The sequence below is a fragment of the Pteropus medius genome, unplaced genomic scaffold (genome assembly GCF_902729225.1).
Source record: "Pteropus medius unplaced genomic scaffold, Ma_sr-lr_union100, whole genome shotgun sequence".
Classification (NCBI taxonomy): domain Eukaryota; kingdom Metazoa; phylum Chordata; class Mammalia; order Chiroptera; family Pteropodidae; genus Pteropus; species Pteropus medius.
This window is the reverse complement of record NW_024349804.1, coordinates 7,388,606-7,405,345: the sequence shown is the minus strand read 5'-3', so window position 1 is coordinate 7,405,345 and position 16,740 is coordinate 7,388,606. Positions and strand designations below refer to the sequence as shown.

The following is a 16,740-nucleotide window of genomic DNA, read 5'->3' as shown; positions in this document are numbered from 1 at the left end:
TGGTTACACAACATTGTGAATGTACTTAATGCCACTGAATTCACTTAAAAATAGTTAAAATAATAAGTGTTATTCGTGTATATATCATCATAATATCAAGAAAAAAAACCACCACCCAAAAAGAGTGCGTTTTGAAATTTTTTATGCTCTAACCTCTCCCTTTCCTTGACAAGCTTGAGTTGCTATTGACTTAACCAATAACTGGCATTTTGGGTGGACATCTGCAAATATCCGCAACAAAATTAAAGGCTACTCTTGGAGGTTTAAATCAGTACTCTATTCCTTATGGTTTGAATTCACTCCATATAACAAGTAATATATTTCTGTTTACTTAAAACTTTGAGATATAAATGTAAGGCTTGTTTGAAAAAAATTAAGGAGACCATAGGACAGCCACGCCTGGACCACAGTCCTTAAATCTCCTGAGACCTCTTCAGTGCCTCTTATTCCATATCACAATATTTTATTATATCATGCTCTGAAAGACCTAGAGTTATTTTGGTTCAGTGAGGGCTAAGGTGACTGGCAGCGTCACCTGTATCTTGTTCTGGTCAGTGACCATTTATCAAACACTACAGTTATCTGCAGTCAATTAATACTAATCCCACCTGCCTATGGGCTCACTTTGCAGGGCGGAGGTCTTGCGAAGAGAAGATGTCAAGAAGCGCTCGGTGTATTTAAAGGTGATCTTCAATGAAAAGGAGGTGTCTAGGACCAACAGTCGGCCACTCGGAGCAGACTTCCGGGTTCACTTTGGACAGATTTTCAATTTGCAAATAGTCAACTGGCCAGAGAGTTTAACACTGCAGGTACTCATTTTAATTATCATCACTGTCCCAAGGGTATTTTGGTCGTCACAGGTGAGAGATGGTTTGAAATCATCCATGGGCTATGCCAGTGTCCTCATAGAGTCCCGAGGGGAACAGGAGGTCGTGCCTGTTTGTAAGGTCTTGGCAGAAGGAGATCTGTCACCTGAACTCGCCATCTGAAAATGCTAACAGATTAACTGGCCAAGGGCTCAAGGGTGTGCCTCAAGAAGGGATGGGGACCGAGGGAGGGTGGAGGGTAGGAGGGACCTCTGGCTCATTCATCATAGAAGTATCTCAATATCAGCCTCTACCAGGCCCCTAGCATAATGTACCAGAGAAGTCAATGGTGCCATAATCACAGGTGGTTATAATGGGGGTTGGGGGTGGTTACAGGTGCTAGGATCCCTCCCCCAAAATAAATCTCCCACTAGCCTAAATCCCGCCATCAGAGATATATTTATTTGGGTCTGTTTTAGTTTCCCAGGGCTGCCATAACTGAGCAACACAAACTTGGTGGCTTAAAACAACAGACATTCATTCTCTCACAGTTCTGGAGGCTGGAAGTCTGAAACCCAGGTGTCAGCAGGGCCGTGCTCCCTCCAAAAGCTCTAGAGAATTCTTCCGGCCTCTTCCAGCTTCTGGTGGCTCTCGGAACTCCTTGGTTTTCGGTAGCATCACCCCGGTCTCTGCCTCCATCCTCATCTCATGTGACGTCCTCTGTGTCCCTGTGTGTCCCTTTTGGCTCTTACAAGGACACTCTCACTTTCGGCTCTCACAGAGACACTCTTGTTGTGCTTCGGGCACACCCTAATCTACTACAGGCTTATCTTGAACCTTAACTAATCACATCTGCGAAGATGCCGTTTCCAAATTAGTTCGCATTCTGTGGGTCCAGGTGGATGGCAGCCTTTAGCGGACACTATTCAACCCACCACAGTCTTCGATTCGCTGCTTTTATGGCGAATCCTCCCTTACGATACTAATAGAGTCTTCGATTCGCTGCTTTTATGGTGAATCCTCCCTTACGATACTAACAGAGTTCTCTTTTGTGATACTAACAGGCTTGTTAACTAGGGCTGCAAGCACGTGACACACATACCTTTGGTCGCCACCCACACAGAATCACTAATCCTTACCCGCCACTTAAGCAGAAATTTTTCGTCCCCATCCCCCATCCTTACCATAAATGACTATTTGATCATATCCTTTTTTGCCCTACCGAGCCTGGAGATAACTTCAGAATCCTTCTCATACAGTGCTCTAGATAGCCACTGCCTGTAGACTGTCATTAAGTCTGGCGGTACCACTGACGCTGTATAATTATTAAAATCTTTAAATATTTCTGTACAGAATGGTAAATAGCTGCTGACCCCAATCCCCATGAAGGCTACCCTGGCTACCTACACCCCACTTCCAAGACCCTGGGCTTCCCCACAGTGGACCAATTAAAGCCTCGTCTGACAAGGCCGACACCCCAGGACCCTGTTCCCTTGACGTCTCTTCTGATTGCTTAGCTCTTGGCCAAGAGTGTTGTTTAATATTTTTAATATGGCCTGGACTTCGGTAGTTAAAAGCCTTCTAAGGCTGGTAGAGGAAGTTCAAGACGACACAGTAGGGGTTTCTCCTGACGGTGGGAAGGAAGCACGGTGGACGTGCTTGGGATGACACAGAGATGCCAAGAAATGCGTGGGGACCCCGAGGGGGTCAGCTGTCTCGGAACTGGACTTTCCCATGACCGCGGCAATTTTTCACTTGCGACCTGGCGGCGGGGAGGGCACAGAGGGGTCGTCACTTACAAAGCGCCGAGGACCAGGACTCCGGCCAGATCCCTTCGCTGGGCTGGTAACAGCATCGATGGCCACCCAAGTGGCCAATGTTTCCCTTCAAATTTTAGAACTTGGCGTAGCCCAGTCACTCATATAATTCCTGAAACCCCAACTAAGTTTTAAGAAAATGTCTCCGTATTCTGGAACTCGAAAAAATAGAACAGTGAGGACATTTTGTTTAAGCGAAGGATGGTGTTAGAAAGGGGATTGACTCTGGACATTTGGAGGAAAACTGAGTTTTCCTTCGGCCTGAGAATTCCCTTTCTGAATATTATCTGGGACAAAGTAATCTCTGTAAGTTCAACTTGCCCTCTGGGTTTACGACTCTGTGTGGATACAAGCAGTGAAATGGGGCGACCGTGCCTGAGGGTGAGCGGAGAGTCACATGATTCTGCCCCGGGAAGGAGAGCGGGGCCGCCTTTGGGCAGAGAAGCCAAGTCTGAGGGGCTCTGGGTCCCACCGACGTGGTGTCATATCACCACTCCCTGGCAGATTCGCCATTGTCTGAGCCACTTAAACTATGACGCCCTACGGATCGCGAGTCACAATCTCATGTTCAGATGTGTTGAAACTAGAAAATCTCATGTTCTCTACAACCGATTTAGAGTGGCCTTTCTTGGCCAGGGTACCCTGCAGCGAGAGCCTGGGAGCAGTGCCCTTCCGTGTGGACGCCAAGGGGCTTTGGGACATTTAAAATGCCAATGCCCCTGGGGGAAGGGGTGCGCTCTGCTGATTCCAAAGACCCCCGTCTTCACGGCTTCCCACGTGGACCCTGCTGCCCTGGCTCCGAACACGTGTGCTTAAGCTACAGTTTAAAGTAAGACTTACACTACACACAGAAAATTGTCTACGTGAAGGATAAAACTTGGTGAGGAAAGTAAATACACATAGATGGCAGAAGCCAGCTTGCCTCTTGGCTGCACCTGCCCCGAATAATGAGGGTTTGCTGGGGGCCCCGCCCCTGCGTGGGTCTCTCCCACTCTGCACCCACAGCACAGCAAAGGTTTTGGTTGTTCAGTCTGCCCCTCGTTGGAGATTCGTCTTTAATGTGTCCTCCGCATTGCTCCCTGCAGAGGAAAAGCTGATGTGAAGAAGGCCAGACAGAAAGGTACGGTGAGGAGAGACAAGGAGTCGGTGTGTAGGCAGGACGGGAGCTCTAGAAGGAGACACCCCACTGTAAGGAGGACAGAAGACAGGGGAGAGGGCCTCCCTCCCGCGGGTCCCCAGCCATGCCTCTGTTCACGGGCGGGAGCTCAGCCCACCTGGGCAGGTGCTCTGGGCAGTTCTAAATGTTCCGAATTACTGTGGAAGGAAAGACATCATCCACCTTCCGCGAGTACACCAATATCTTATTTCATATATTTTCTAACATAGAAAAGAAGCCTCCCACACTCTCTCCCATGTACTGTCTTGAGGATTAGCTCGCTGTGGATGTTACGATCAAAACGATTTTTCGAAGTAATGTGAAAAGAGTTACCCTCAAAAATATACATTTTTTAAATAAACAAGCAAAACTTTATAATGCCAAGAATACACTCATAGGCAATTAGCTTGGCCTTACCCTAAGAGGTGAATCATGTAATCTTTTAAAAATTACAAATGAAAGGAGTTGGTTTAAATTCTTAAATTCTTAAATTCTATCTGCGGAGATTCGGTTACTGATCAAATCCCGTATCGTAATGGCTCATGACATAATTTTTTATAATCGAGTAGTGGTTACAGATTAAATTAACTTCGGGGCTATTATATTTCAGTTCTCTAGGAATAGTACTATGCCATTTGAAATTTTTCCATATAATTGCAAGTTTTGAATTAGAGTTGGTTCAAGAATTACTGGCAACTTTGGCAGGGTAAGAAAAATCATCTTAATTGCATCTGCTTATGGCAGTACTATCGAATTCTTAACTTTAGAGCCTAATATACTTCAGGAAAAGTTCTAAGATTCTCAGAACTATAATGCATCAACTGACGAATCAACAGCCAAGGTGGGAACATTTGCTGTTTGCTTGTTAAGAACCAACGGAGTGTCTAATACTAGCCAGGCGTGTTGGGGAGAATGGGAAGCCATGTATAAAAAGTGGGGCACACAGCCCTGTCTCCAGGAGCTTCAAACCCAGCTGGGAGATAAGAGAGGAGGAACTCCAAGGGCGTAATACTCAGCGGTGTGCAGAAGTGCAGGGCCCTGGAAGGGAACAGGGGAGCCCGTGATGTCTGATTCTGTGCATGTTTTGAACTGTGAGGCTCAGTGCTTCCCAGCCAGGCTGGAGATAGGAATGCCAGGGAGGTTCTACAGAGCAGAAGGTAAACCCGGGGGCTGGCATGGAAAGCCAGGAGTGAGGGAATGGGATCAGGCCCGGAAGCCTTGAAAGGAGGAAGTGACAGGACCTGATGACAGTTTGACTTAAGAGAGTAAAAAGGAGAATCAAAGTTGGCCCCAAGGGAAGGGTGAGATTGGACTCAGGGGGCAGAGTCTTTCCAGAAAGGTCTTGAAACTTCAACTTCTGAGGTCTTCCCAAAATAAATGCCCTTTTTTCACACACACACACACACACACACACACACACACACACACAATGAAATTTGATTTAGGAATAAAAAGGCTTTGTGATGATTATCTTCATTTCTTTCTCACTCGCATCTATAATATCATCACCCCACATTCATCTTCTTGACTCCTGCAAACCAACAAGGGTGTGTGATACAGCTGGGTGGCTGTTACATGTTTTAGCGTCATTATTTTTTCTTACGAATCAATCCTGTTGAGCTTTCATATCCCTGGCATGTGGTTTGAGATTGGGAAACTTTCCTCTTGATGGAGTTGGCTCTTATTTGAGTTTCCTTTCCCAGGGCCTCTCCTGATTTCACTGGCTCGACTCCAGAATGCACTGTTGGACTGAAAAAAACAATCCTGTTAACTCTTGGCCAGTTCACTTTTGTGGCTGTCGTCGGTCTTTTGTAGACATTAGGACAAAACAGATATTTTTTACACACGTCTTACATATCTACTCACATAATTGGACAACAGTGAGTCAGACTGTCGCGGGCCGACGCCGGAAGCGGTGTCAGGAACCCCGCAGTGTACAGAGCAGAGGACGCAGGTGGCCAAGAGCAGGTTGAAGGGTAGTGGCTGCTAGAGGGAGAATGGATTGCACAGGGTAAGGTGGAGGTAGGTGTGATCATCTCAATGTACAAAGATGAGGGCTTAGACTGAACAGGCACCCATGAAAATGGGGAAAATCTCTGGTAAATAGCATTTACCAAGTGTCTACGGAGGACCACATTCTTTACGTATGCTATCTCATGTTATCTTGAAGAAAATCACTGGTACTATTATTCTCCCAATTTTCAAGATGGGAAAACTGAGCTTCCGAGATACTGAGTAACTCAACAAAGCAAGTCAAATGGCAGAGCAGAATTCAAACCCTAGTCTGTCCGATTCTAAATTTCATGCTCATTTTACCATATTAATTGGGTATAATGATAAAGAAGAGCAAATTCCAAAATTAAACATATCTCTGCACTCTGAAGACTCATTACTGTGGGAGAAATCTTAAAAAAACAATCTTAGCATTAGTATGCATTGAGTTGTGTTGCTACTCAACAATATTGAGTATGAGTTACTGAACAATTACAATATGCCCTGCCCCATTTCCTGTGTATGAACTCGCTGAATCGGCTGTGTTATCATCCCCCCATCACACTGCAGTATGGAGGAGATAAGTAACTGGCCTGAGGTCACACAGCCCGAAAGTGGCAGAGCCAGGGCTGAGCCCCCAAAACCTGTTCTCTTAACCGCTTCTTTATGATGCACCCACCTGTCGTTTGTACATTCAATCCAACAAGTGTTTTACTGAGCATATATGTTGCGCAAGGCACTGTGGGACACAGGAAGACAGACTGGACGGGGTCCTTGACGTGGCAATTAGACTGCCGTGGGGAAGGACGTGAGGACTGGGGACCGGGTCGGATGGGATGAGGGCAGAGAAGATGAGGATACCAGAGGCGGCTCCCTCCCAGAGGCTCGGCAGAGAAGGGGCGGAGGGAAACAGATGAAGACTTCGAAAGAGGATCGTGGTTTACTTTTGGGGTGTGGTTGATTCAAGGTCAGCAGAGAGAAGAGCAGTCAGTGCAGGAAAGAGATTGAAGCCTTGGAAAGGAAAAAGGAAAGCGGTGCGGGGAGTGGGTGGGAGAGGGAGGGACCAGACCCAACAGGATACCGGAGGGGTGGGATCAAGACAGGAGAAGGTCCTTTGAGGTGGGAGGAATGACACCAGACGAGGTGGAAGGCAGGGCGCCAAGGGGGTTCCCAGTGAAGGAAGCGGGTCTGCGGCCCAAGAGCAGGGAAGGTTTGGTCCAACACTGAGGGGAGATGGGTTCATCAGCTAAGAGACAACTCACAGACAGGGGAACGGCAGCCGAGATGAAGGAGCGGCCGCCTGTGCCATATCCAAAGCCAAGTGCGAGAGATGAAACCGTGTTTTGTTTTGTTTGAAAATCAGAGAATCGTGATGTGTTGGTCATCATGAAGCAGAGTGACCAGCACAGGGCACACACAGGCATAAAAACCAGAGCAGAAGCTCAGAAGCAGCTCTGTGGTCCTACACACAACATTTGATGAACCGTTAGAGTCTAAGAAGGATGTGTTTGCACAGCCACTGGAGGCACATAATATGAACACTTGGCCTTCCACAGCTGAGCAAACAAACAGTGGATTCTTCTATTATGAAATGAGATGTAAGGTATCTGAAAAACGTTTGGATTTGTTCTTATTTTTAAACATTTCACACCCTGATTTAACTGCTTTGGGTGTTGGAGTGTTTTGATATTCTCTAGTTGCAGATGTTAAGAGAGATACAAGGTCAGAAAAGGTTTAATGAAATCCTAATTACTGCATTTGTATCACCTTCTGAAGTATCTGACCACCATAAATGGTATTTTAGTATGCTCTCTATTCCCTTAAATTGAAGTAATAACAGGATTTTATTAGGTCTCGATTTTTTAAAAGCTTTTAAGCTTTAATGTAGTTTGTTCTTCACCTCTTTACTTTTGGGTACCCAGAAATACAGATTTAATTACAAATATGAGATATGCCATACATTTACTATACGTCCTCAGCAGCTTAATATCTTCTTATAAAAAAAAATTAGGGAATCCTGAAAAGACAGATCTTATAAGATATTATAAGTCTTTTATTTAAATTAAATAAGTTAAATTTAAATTTTAAACAATTCTTATTTCACAGTTTATTAAAATCAATTAACCATGAAGATTTAACAAGATATTTGGTAAATGTAATCATGTTTATGAAAGAATTTTGTAAACCGCAAAGTATTGTATAAAGGACTACAGACATGATTACTATAACTGCCCAGAGGAAGAAGAATCAACATTTCTTGAGCTCCTAAAAAAAAGAGACTTTTTATCCATCTCAGCTAAGCTTCACTACTGCCTTCCTGCTCAGCTTTGTGTAACATCCTCATTTTACAATGAGAGCAAAAAGGGAGTAATGTCATACCCAATGTCACACAGCTCATAAGTGGCAGGATTAAGACCCAGATTGTCTGGACCACAAGGCTTCCCTGTCCTGTTCACCACACTGCCCCCTGCAGACTGCGGGAAGAGCTGACAGGCAGATGTGGGGTAAAATAAGACAGGTGAAAAAATCTGAGAACCACACTACACCCAGGTCTACCAGCTGCTCAGAGAAGAGAACAATACCATTCTCGGATTTACCATCTCGTTGTTTATTAAGAGTTAACATGCTCCTTTCTAAATGCTTTAGTTCACAGGTACAGGTCCTGTGCATTCAAAGGGAAATCAAGCGAGATCCCTACCCTCAGGAATCTCACCACCCAGTGAGACAAATGATGCATGAACAAGGAATTTTGGTAGAAGAGATAACTGTTCCTCTGGGGAGACCTCAGGGTGCAGCGGTGGCACGTAGTGAGTTTGGTAGACAGTGCGGCTATACCTGCAGTGAAATGAATAATGCACCCCCGACTCACCCAGACAATACTCCCTTGGGAGATCTGGGAAACCGAGAGGTCTGAGACAGGAAGAGCTCAGTGGTCTTCCAATATTCTTTTTCTTTTTACTAAATGTATTGCAGTGACATTGGTTAATAAAATTATATAGGCTTCAAGTGTACAACTGAATAATATATCATCTTTATCTTGCATTTTGTGTCCACTATCCAAAGTCAAGTCTCTTTCTATCACCACACATTGGGCCCCCTTTACCCTTTTCTACATCCCCCTTTCCCTCTGGTACCACCAAACTGTTGTCTGCGTCTATGAGTTTTTGTTTGTCTTGTTCGTTTGTTGCTTTCAGTTTTATATCTCACATATGAGTGAAATCATATGATTCTCAACTTTTTGTCTGACTTATTTTCACACTTAGCACGACTGTCTCAAGATTCATCTCTGTTGTCGCACATGGCAGTTTTTCATCTTTTCTTATGGCTGAGTAATATTCCATTATATATGTACCACATCTTCTTTATCCAATCAGTGGTCTTTTGATTACAATTACGTATGCTAAGCGATCCCTTAAGCCTTGATTATAGCCATTGTTTTTACATTTCCATTTTTTATTTTTTCATTCAGATGTGGAATTCTATTTTAGTCATATTTCTCACCAATTTGTCCAAACGAATTATATTTTATGAATCATGATGATGGCTTTAAAAGGATTCTTAATTTTTTAATCACTTTTCTGATTTTCCCTGGTCCATGAGGAAGACATAACAAAAAGCATATGAGTGTTTGGATGAAACGGTTGTAGATTCAGTTCCCAGCTTTGCAACTTACCAGATGGGTGACTTTCCCCGCTATGAGCCTCAAATCCATCATTCGAATTGCCGGGTCTGTCATCGTGCCGAATCTTTGTCGCGAACCATTCTTCATAGGAATGTGGTAAAAGATTAGACAAGATAACAGCCTTAGAGCCTTGAGTGAGCTTCATGGAAAGGGAAGGAAAGAAAGCGCAGCATGTTCTCAGGCTGAAACTTCACGCCGAACAGGGCAAATCAAGGTCCACTGTGCAGTGAGCAATAATCTGCTACACGTGTTTTAAAGCTGTGTAAGATTATAAAACTGTGGGCTCTTAGGAGAGGTCGGGACAAGCAATAAATGGCCCTCCTTTTTCCATTAGAGTTCTGAACCAATATAAATATAGGAAAAAGTATAGAAAAAAGTAAAAGTGTTTAGAAAAAGGGGAGTCACCTATAAATTAGTAGAGGCATGAGGGACATATCGATCAATCGCAACGTATGGAATAATTTGGATCCTGATTCAAACGAAGTCTTACAGTAATTTGCTGAGACTCTAAAGGAAACTTGACATTTGCTGGGATGTGGCTTTCCACTAGGAGGTGGGCGCCCTGGGCGGGAACAATTGACCAGAACAGATAAGTGGACTAAGTATCATAAGTGGCATACACTATTGCTGTTTTTATCTGGCTGTTTCTCTTCCTCGACTTCAGGTGTATGAGACAGTCGGACACAGCGGTACCACCTTGCTGGCAGAAGTGTTTCTGCCTATTCCTGAAACGACCGTTGTCAGTGGAAGGGCTCCCATTGAAGAGGTGGAGTTTAGCAGTGACCAGCATGTGACCCTGGACCACGAGGGAGTTGGAAGTGGTATGGAAAGCTAACTCTCCTCAATGGCTCACAGTTTCACTGTTGGATTTGAATGCATTTTTCTCCCCCACTTCTCAACCGGATCATTATAAAATTGCTATCAGAAATTCAAATTAAAACAATAACGATAATTTTTTGCAAAGTCACTTTTTATGTACTATTGATGGCCAGGAAATCCATCTCACTCTCAGAATGCCTTTGATACCTTAATTTTACTTCTAGGCATCTTTCCTAAGAAAGTAAAATGAGGACAAACTGTGCATTAAAAAAAATTATATCATGGTGTTATTTTAAGGTTGAAAAGTTTGAAATAACTTAAATAACTATAATGGGAGACTGTTAATTAACATTCTCTCTCTTAGCTCTTTGTATAATTCTGGTTAGATATATGATGGGGAAATTTACTCTTTCTACTATGTTTCTTATAATTGGTATCTTTTTCTTTCACTGTTATATTCTGTGTAATTTTTTTAATCTGTCTTCTAAGTCACGAATTCACTCTCCGGCTGTGCCTAATCACTGAAACTCATCATTGTGTTTCTCATCTCAGTTATCGTACTTTTCACCTCTATACTTAATCTTAGTCAAAAGGCTAAGAAGCGATACCTACTTTTCACTTCTAGATATTCTATTTAGTTCTTTTCCAATCAGTCTGGTCAGCTGTGACAAATTTTTCATCCTCTTCTTAGACTCAGTCATTTTTTTATTCATTCTTTACTTTGTTTATTTTTTAAACGTTAAAAATATTTTTAACATTCTGTATCTGATCATTCTAATACCTATCTGCTTATTGATCTGATTCTGTTGCCATGATGGGTTGTTTTCTTATGTGTCAGGTGATTTTATTATTGTGAGGTCATATCTGGAGATTTCTCTGCAAGAATTCTTTGAGGCCCAGATCCAATTACCAGTCTAAAAGTTTGAAGAGCTGGGCTTTGGTTCCACCTCTGAAACCAACAAGCTGTGTGACCCTAGTTTATGTCACCTCTTTGAATATCGTCTCCTTCATTCATAGAATGGTTCTAATCCGACTTCCTTCGGTGCCTTAGAGGGTTATTTTGAAGATCAAGATGGAACGTTTAAGATATAGGAAAGGTCTTTGAGAAACACAAAGATGCTCTTACAGTATGATAGCGGTATTGGTTTGTGTTGATATTAACTGGAAATCCGGATCATGAAGTCGATATATTTAGTGCTTGAAAATCTCTTCTAACTTTAGTGAATTAAACACACCAACTAGAGACTTTTTACCAGTAATTTCCCATCGGCGGGGGCCAAGTCAGTGAGGCCTCATCGCTGCCACCTCGCTTAGCGCTAACTAGCTCCATTGAGTGGTCTAAGCTCTTTGCAGGCAACACCTCCTCTAACTCGCTGCTCCCCACCACAGCGTCCTCCCATCTTAGGGCGCTCACCCTGTTGTCTCTGCCAAGGACACTCCTTCCAGGATTTCTGCATGTCTCATTTGCTCACTTTCTTCAGGACTTGATCTAAAGTCCCCTGTCATGGAGCCTCCCCGGCTACCGCATCTGGTTCAACCTCTCCCCACCCGCCAAAACACGCTTTTTCTGTGTACCTTCCCTGATGAATGTTTCTCTCTCACATGTCACTCTCTAACCAGCTACACGTTTCTCTTATCAGGCTTACTTACTGCCTGTCTCTCCTCCTGGAATGTAAGCTCCATGAGAACAGGGATTTGAATCCTTTTGGTTTCTCTACTGCTACGGCAGTGCCTGGCACGGAGTCAGAGCTCAAATAAGCGCCTACTGAGTGAATGAATAAATGAATGGCTCTACAATAATCCCTTGAGGGAGATACTATTATTCTCCTTATTGCAGTCATGAGATGGCTAAGGCTCAGAGCAGTTGCCCGCCTGTGGTCACGCAGCTGCTAAGTAGGCACACAGATGGTCCTACTCCCCTTAACCTTAAGGCATCGTTCATGGTAACGTCTACACTCTGCTGTCAGAGACAGAGCCACGCGGCCGACCTCGAGCCTCATCACCTGGAGGCCGGTGATGCTGGACGACGGGTCCCACCCCCGCCACCAGCATCCTTCCCTTGCATTGCCTGCTGTCTGCCTTCTCACCAGGCCCGACGGGGCTTGCTTCCTGTCTGAACGACACCCTGTCTGGTCTGCTGTGTCCCCAGGAGTGCCCTTCTCCTTTGAAGCTGACGGTAGTAATCAGCTGATTCTGATGACCTCGGGGAAGGTGTCCAACAGCGTGGCCTGGGCCGTCGGAGAAAACGGAATACCTTTAATTCCTCCATTGTCCCAGCAGAACACCGGATTCAGGAGGTAACGTGTGTGGCTGGAATTCGCCGCTGAGCCACGCTCATGCTGGCTTTCATGATGGCCGGGGGGACAGCGTGCGAATCACATTCTTCCCTGTTATTGTCCTGTGCCAGTATTTTCAGGGGTTTTTATTGTTCTTAAGGTAAAAATTAAAATATGAATAGCCTAACAAATATATTTGGTCTTTATCAGTGTAAGATACAGAAAAAAGCACTTTCTCTTGTTTACTCTTGGCAGAAACTCTGTGACTACTCTTCTTCCTGTTTTACAGATGGGGGGATGTGGCCCTTCGTTGTAGATGTTTGGCTCTGAGTAAAGGTTCATTGCTAGTGATGATTGGTGTAGAACCTTCTGGATACATGAAAGACCCTATACTCAGCCTTCTTCCTTGATTCCCGGATGCTTAGGTTTCTACTCAAAACAGAAGAAAGAGACCCCAGCAAGCCCACTCTCTGTGGTTGATGCCTGTCCGGGCGGCTGGGTGCGGGCCACACCTCTGTCATTCTTCAAGATATGTGTCTCGAGCCCATCATTTTACCATCCCGGGCCTCGGTTGCCTCGTTTATAAGATAAACTTACTCTGATCATCAAGGAGACACTTCCCAAGCAGCCGAGTATCATTTTCAACACGAGGAGGAACAGAACGGGCTGCTTTCTTCCCTGCGTGCCCTCTCCCTCCCGACACAAGCCCTACGTCCCTGGGATAAAGGCAGCAGCTCTGCCAGGAGACTGGCCGCCATTTCCTCTGAGCGTTTTGCATTCGTTTCATTGAATTTTATGCTCGAGAAATTTCCTGGGGATTAAAGCTCTAATCAGGAAAGGCAGTAACATACGGCACGAGTGATCAGAAATGCAGCTCTGTCAAAACCACCCCAACTCAACCATGCTGACAGCCCCGGCCTCCGCGGAGAGCGGTCGCGGCCGAAGCTGATGCTTACGCGAGTTGCATGTTTATGTTCTCTCGTTTTAGCCTCAGCCATGCGTGGTTCCCCAGTGGCCTGACTGTGAGCCTTTCAGGCGTCCTGCACCAGATGCAGAGGCTCCTCACTGGCCTGGACCCAGGGACTCGGGGACACTCACATGCACCGTGCACTGAGCAATCGTCCAAACGGGTCGCATTTGTAGTCCTTCCATTTGTACTTCTTTTATTTTTCCAGTTTTATTGAGACGTAACTGACATATCGCATTGTATAAAGTTTCAAGTGTACAACATAATGATTTGACATATGTATATATTGTCAAATGATCACCACAATAAGTCTAGTTGACATCCATCATGACACATAGTTATAGTTTTTTCCCTTGTGCTGAGAACTTTTAAGATTTATTCTCTTAGCAACTTTCAAATATACAACACGGTATTGCTAACTACAGAAACCATGCTGTCCATCACGTTCCCAGGACTTACTGATCTCACTACCAGAAGTTTGTGCCCTTGACCGCCTGCACCCATCGCCCCCACCCCCTGCCTCTGGCAACCACCAATCTAGCCTCTCTTTCTATAAATTTAATTTTTTGAGATTCCACATATAAGTGAGATCGTACAGTGTTTGTCTTCCCGTTGGACTTATTTCACTCAGCACAAAGCCCTCAAGGTTCATGCCTGTCGTCACAAATAGGAGGCTGAGAGGTATTCCTTTCATGAATACACTACAGCTTCCTTATCCATTCATCTGTCAGTGGACACGTAGGTTGTTTCCGTACCTTGGCTATTGTAAATAATGCTGCAGTGAACATGGGGGTGCAGATACCAGTTTGGGTATCATTTCCTTCGAACATATGCCCAGAAGTGGGATGGCTGGATCATATGATAGTTCTACTTTTAATTTTTTTGAGGAACCTAAATACTGTTCCCCTCAGTGGCAGCACTGACAGAGCAGAAGCGTCCCCTGTCTCCACGTCCTCTCTTTTTGGTAGTAGTCGTCCTAACGGGTGTGAGGTGATACAGCATCATGGTTTACATTTGCATTTCCCTGATGGTTAGGTGCGCTGAGCACTTTTTCATGTATCTGTTGACCGTTTGCATATCTTCTTTGAAAAAATGTCTACTTAGTTCCCTTGTTCATTTTTTAATTATTTGTTTTTTTTTTATTTTTTTGTTTTTTTACTATGGAGTTATATGAGTTTCCTACATATTTTAAATATCAACCCCTTATCAGACGTGTGGTTTGCAACTGTGTTCCCCCACCACTTATACCCTTTTACTGTTCTTCTAACATATTTAATAGCAGTCGTCCAGTAAAGAAAAATGGCAGAAGACTTTCCTAATAATCAGATTTTCTCTCAGGGAGAGTAACAGCTCCCTTAAACAACGCATCCGGGGGTTTCGTGGTCCCGACCCAGACTGCTCCGTGGTAAAGCCTGTCTCATGGAATGAACCTTTTATTTTCAGCGCTTTGAAAAGAGCAGATGCCATCTCATCTATTGGCACATCAGGACTGATGGACATGAAAAAGTTGGCCAAATGGGCAGCGGAGTCCAAGCTCGATCCGAATGACCCCAACAACGCCCCTCTGATGCAGCTGATCTCGGTAACGTGGCACACGCACTATTTCTTGACTCGGTGTAATAATAATGGACATGGCCCAGGCCTCTATGTTCTATAGTCCTTTTTCTTTCCCTCTATGTTCTATAGTGCTTAAGAGCATGAGTGCTGAGTGAATGAAAAGCTTAAATTCCAGCTCTGCACCTGCCTGGCTATGTGATCAAGGCAGGCACTCAGGCTTCTAAGCCCTGAGATGCCCTCACAGTGTGGTTATGAGAAATGAGCCACGGCATATCAACACTTTGCCGGGCACACGATCAGTGTGCAATAAGTATGCTGTTGTTGTTACTCTTACCTGAAACCTCTGTAAAAACCCTAAAGAGAGGTTTTATTTTGCCCCTTCTACAGAGAGGAGATTGAGTTCAGACACACAGAGGTACTTGCTCAAGGTCATATAGCTGGTAAAGACTCAGATCCAAGTTCATCCGATTTCAGAGTATGTGCCCTCTCCATCACTCTTTGACAGACCGATAGGGGAATTTTAAGAAATGCTGATTTTGTTTGTTTTCTCGTTTGACGATTAATTTCATTATCATTTGGTTTTCATTTAAATATTTATGAGATAAGTTGATTGTATCTATCATAACATTCAAAATTCTTTCTTTGGTGAATTTATAAATAAAATGGATCATTGGTCAGTAAATGATTTCTCTCGGTATCAAATACAAATGTTTTTGCTCCCAAGATTATAATTCCCACAAAAACATAATAAACAAGTAGATGAGCCAGAAAGTGACCATAGCAACACATTCCATGATTGTGTTTATTCGTATAAGTTCATCAGAAAGGTAACTGTAACTCAGATGAAAATTTCCATTTCTCCCCTGGTCTTTCTAAGGTAAGTACTAAAGCAAAAGTCTGACTTTTGTATGTATAAACTCTCCTTCCAACACGATGCTTTCAGTGTAGATAAGAGAAATACCAGAGAGAATGAGTCATATTACTTAAAGTGTAGTCTAGTCCATGGAAAGTTTTCAAATCACGCTTCCATTATCTTTAAGCCAACAGGTCTATAGTGTATGTGGCACCTCCATTTTTCATGTGTAACGATTTGCCTTCCCATAGAAGGACAGCACAGGGATCACCTTTCCGACTGGTCTCTCTTTGAGCCAGGATTTTCACAGTAGGGTCACCTTTCCCCACACAAAGCCCTAAGAATCTCTGCTCCCGGCTTCCTTCTGCCCAGGAGGAGGTCACAGCCGGCAGAACATCCTGTATAGGAGCTGGCAGACACCTGGGCAGAGTGCAGCCCATCCCTGCTCGGCCTCTCAGTGGTACTGAAGCTTTCTCTCCTGTGCCAGTGTACGGGACATGGGAGACTGGCGCCTGGTCCATCTCTGGCTCATTTTTCTCACTGACCAAGGCCATGAAGTGCTGTTTAGAATTAGGAGGACTTGGCCATGGAGCTAGTGAAGCTGATCAGCTGACTCTAGGGCCCTTACCTACATATGTGCATAAATATAGTAAAAGGTTATAGTATAAATTATGTTTAAATATATTTAAAACACATACTGTGCATCCGAGTAATCTCATTTGCAGTAAGCACCTAATTAAATTAAAATTAAAATTCCCCCAACATACTGATATAAGTCTCTCATTTTTCAGTCTGTATATTTTCATAATACCTAG

At 44.1% G+C, this 16,740-nt stretch overlaps 1 protein-coding gene and 1 long non-coding RNA gene across 10 annotated transcripts in view; one reads left to right on the top strand and one right to left on the bottom strand.

The window, feature by feature from the left end:
- Positions 1-16,740, top strand: part of CC2D2A (coiled-coil and C2 domain containing 2A) — a 100,891-nt gene that overhangs the window by 49,506 nt on the left and 34,645 nt on the right. For all 9 annotated transcript variants that reach the window (XM_039838157.1, XM_039838155.1, XM_039838158.1 and 6 more), the window contains 4 exons: positions 632-809; positions 10,118-10,274; positions 12,422-12,569; positions 14,959-15,097. In XM_039838157.1, the coding sequence (XP_039694091.1) occupies positions 632-809; positions 10,118-10,274; positions 12,422-12,569; positions 14,959-15,097 (622 nt within the window). The remainder of the gene's footprint in view (positions 1-631; positions 810-10,117; positions 10,275-12,421; positions 12,570-14,958; positions 15,098-16,740) is intronic.
- LOC120582828 (uncharacterized) lies at positions 5,237-10,121 on the bottom strand. The gene is made up of 2 exons (XR_005647658.1): positions 9,445-10,121; positions 5,237-5,528 (listed from the first exon to the last, which is right to left on the bottom strand). It is a non-coding gene; the product is annotated as an uncharacterized LOC120582828 (long non-coding RNA).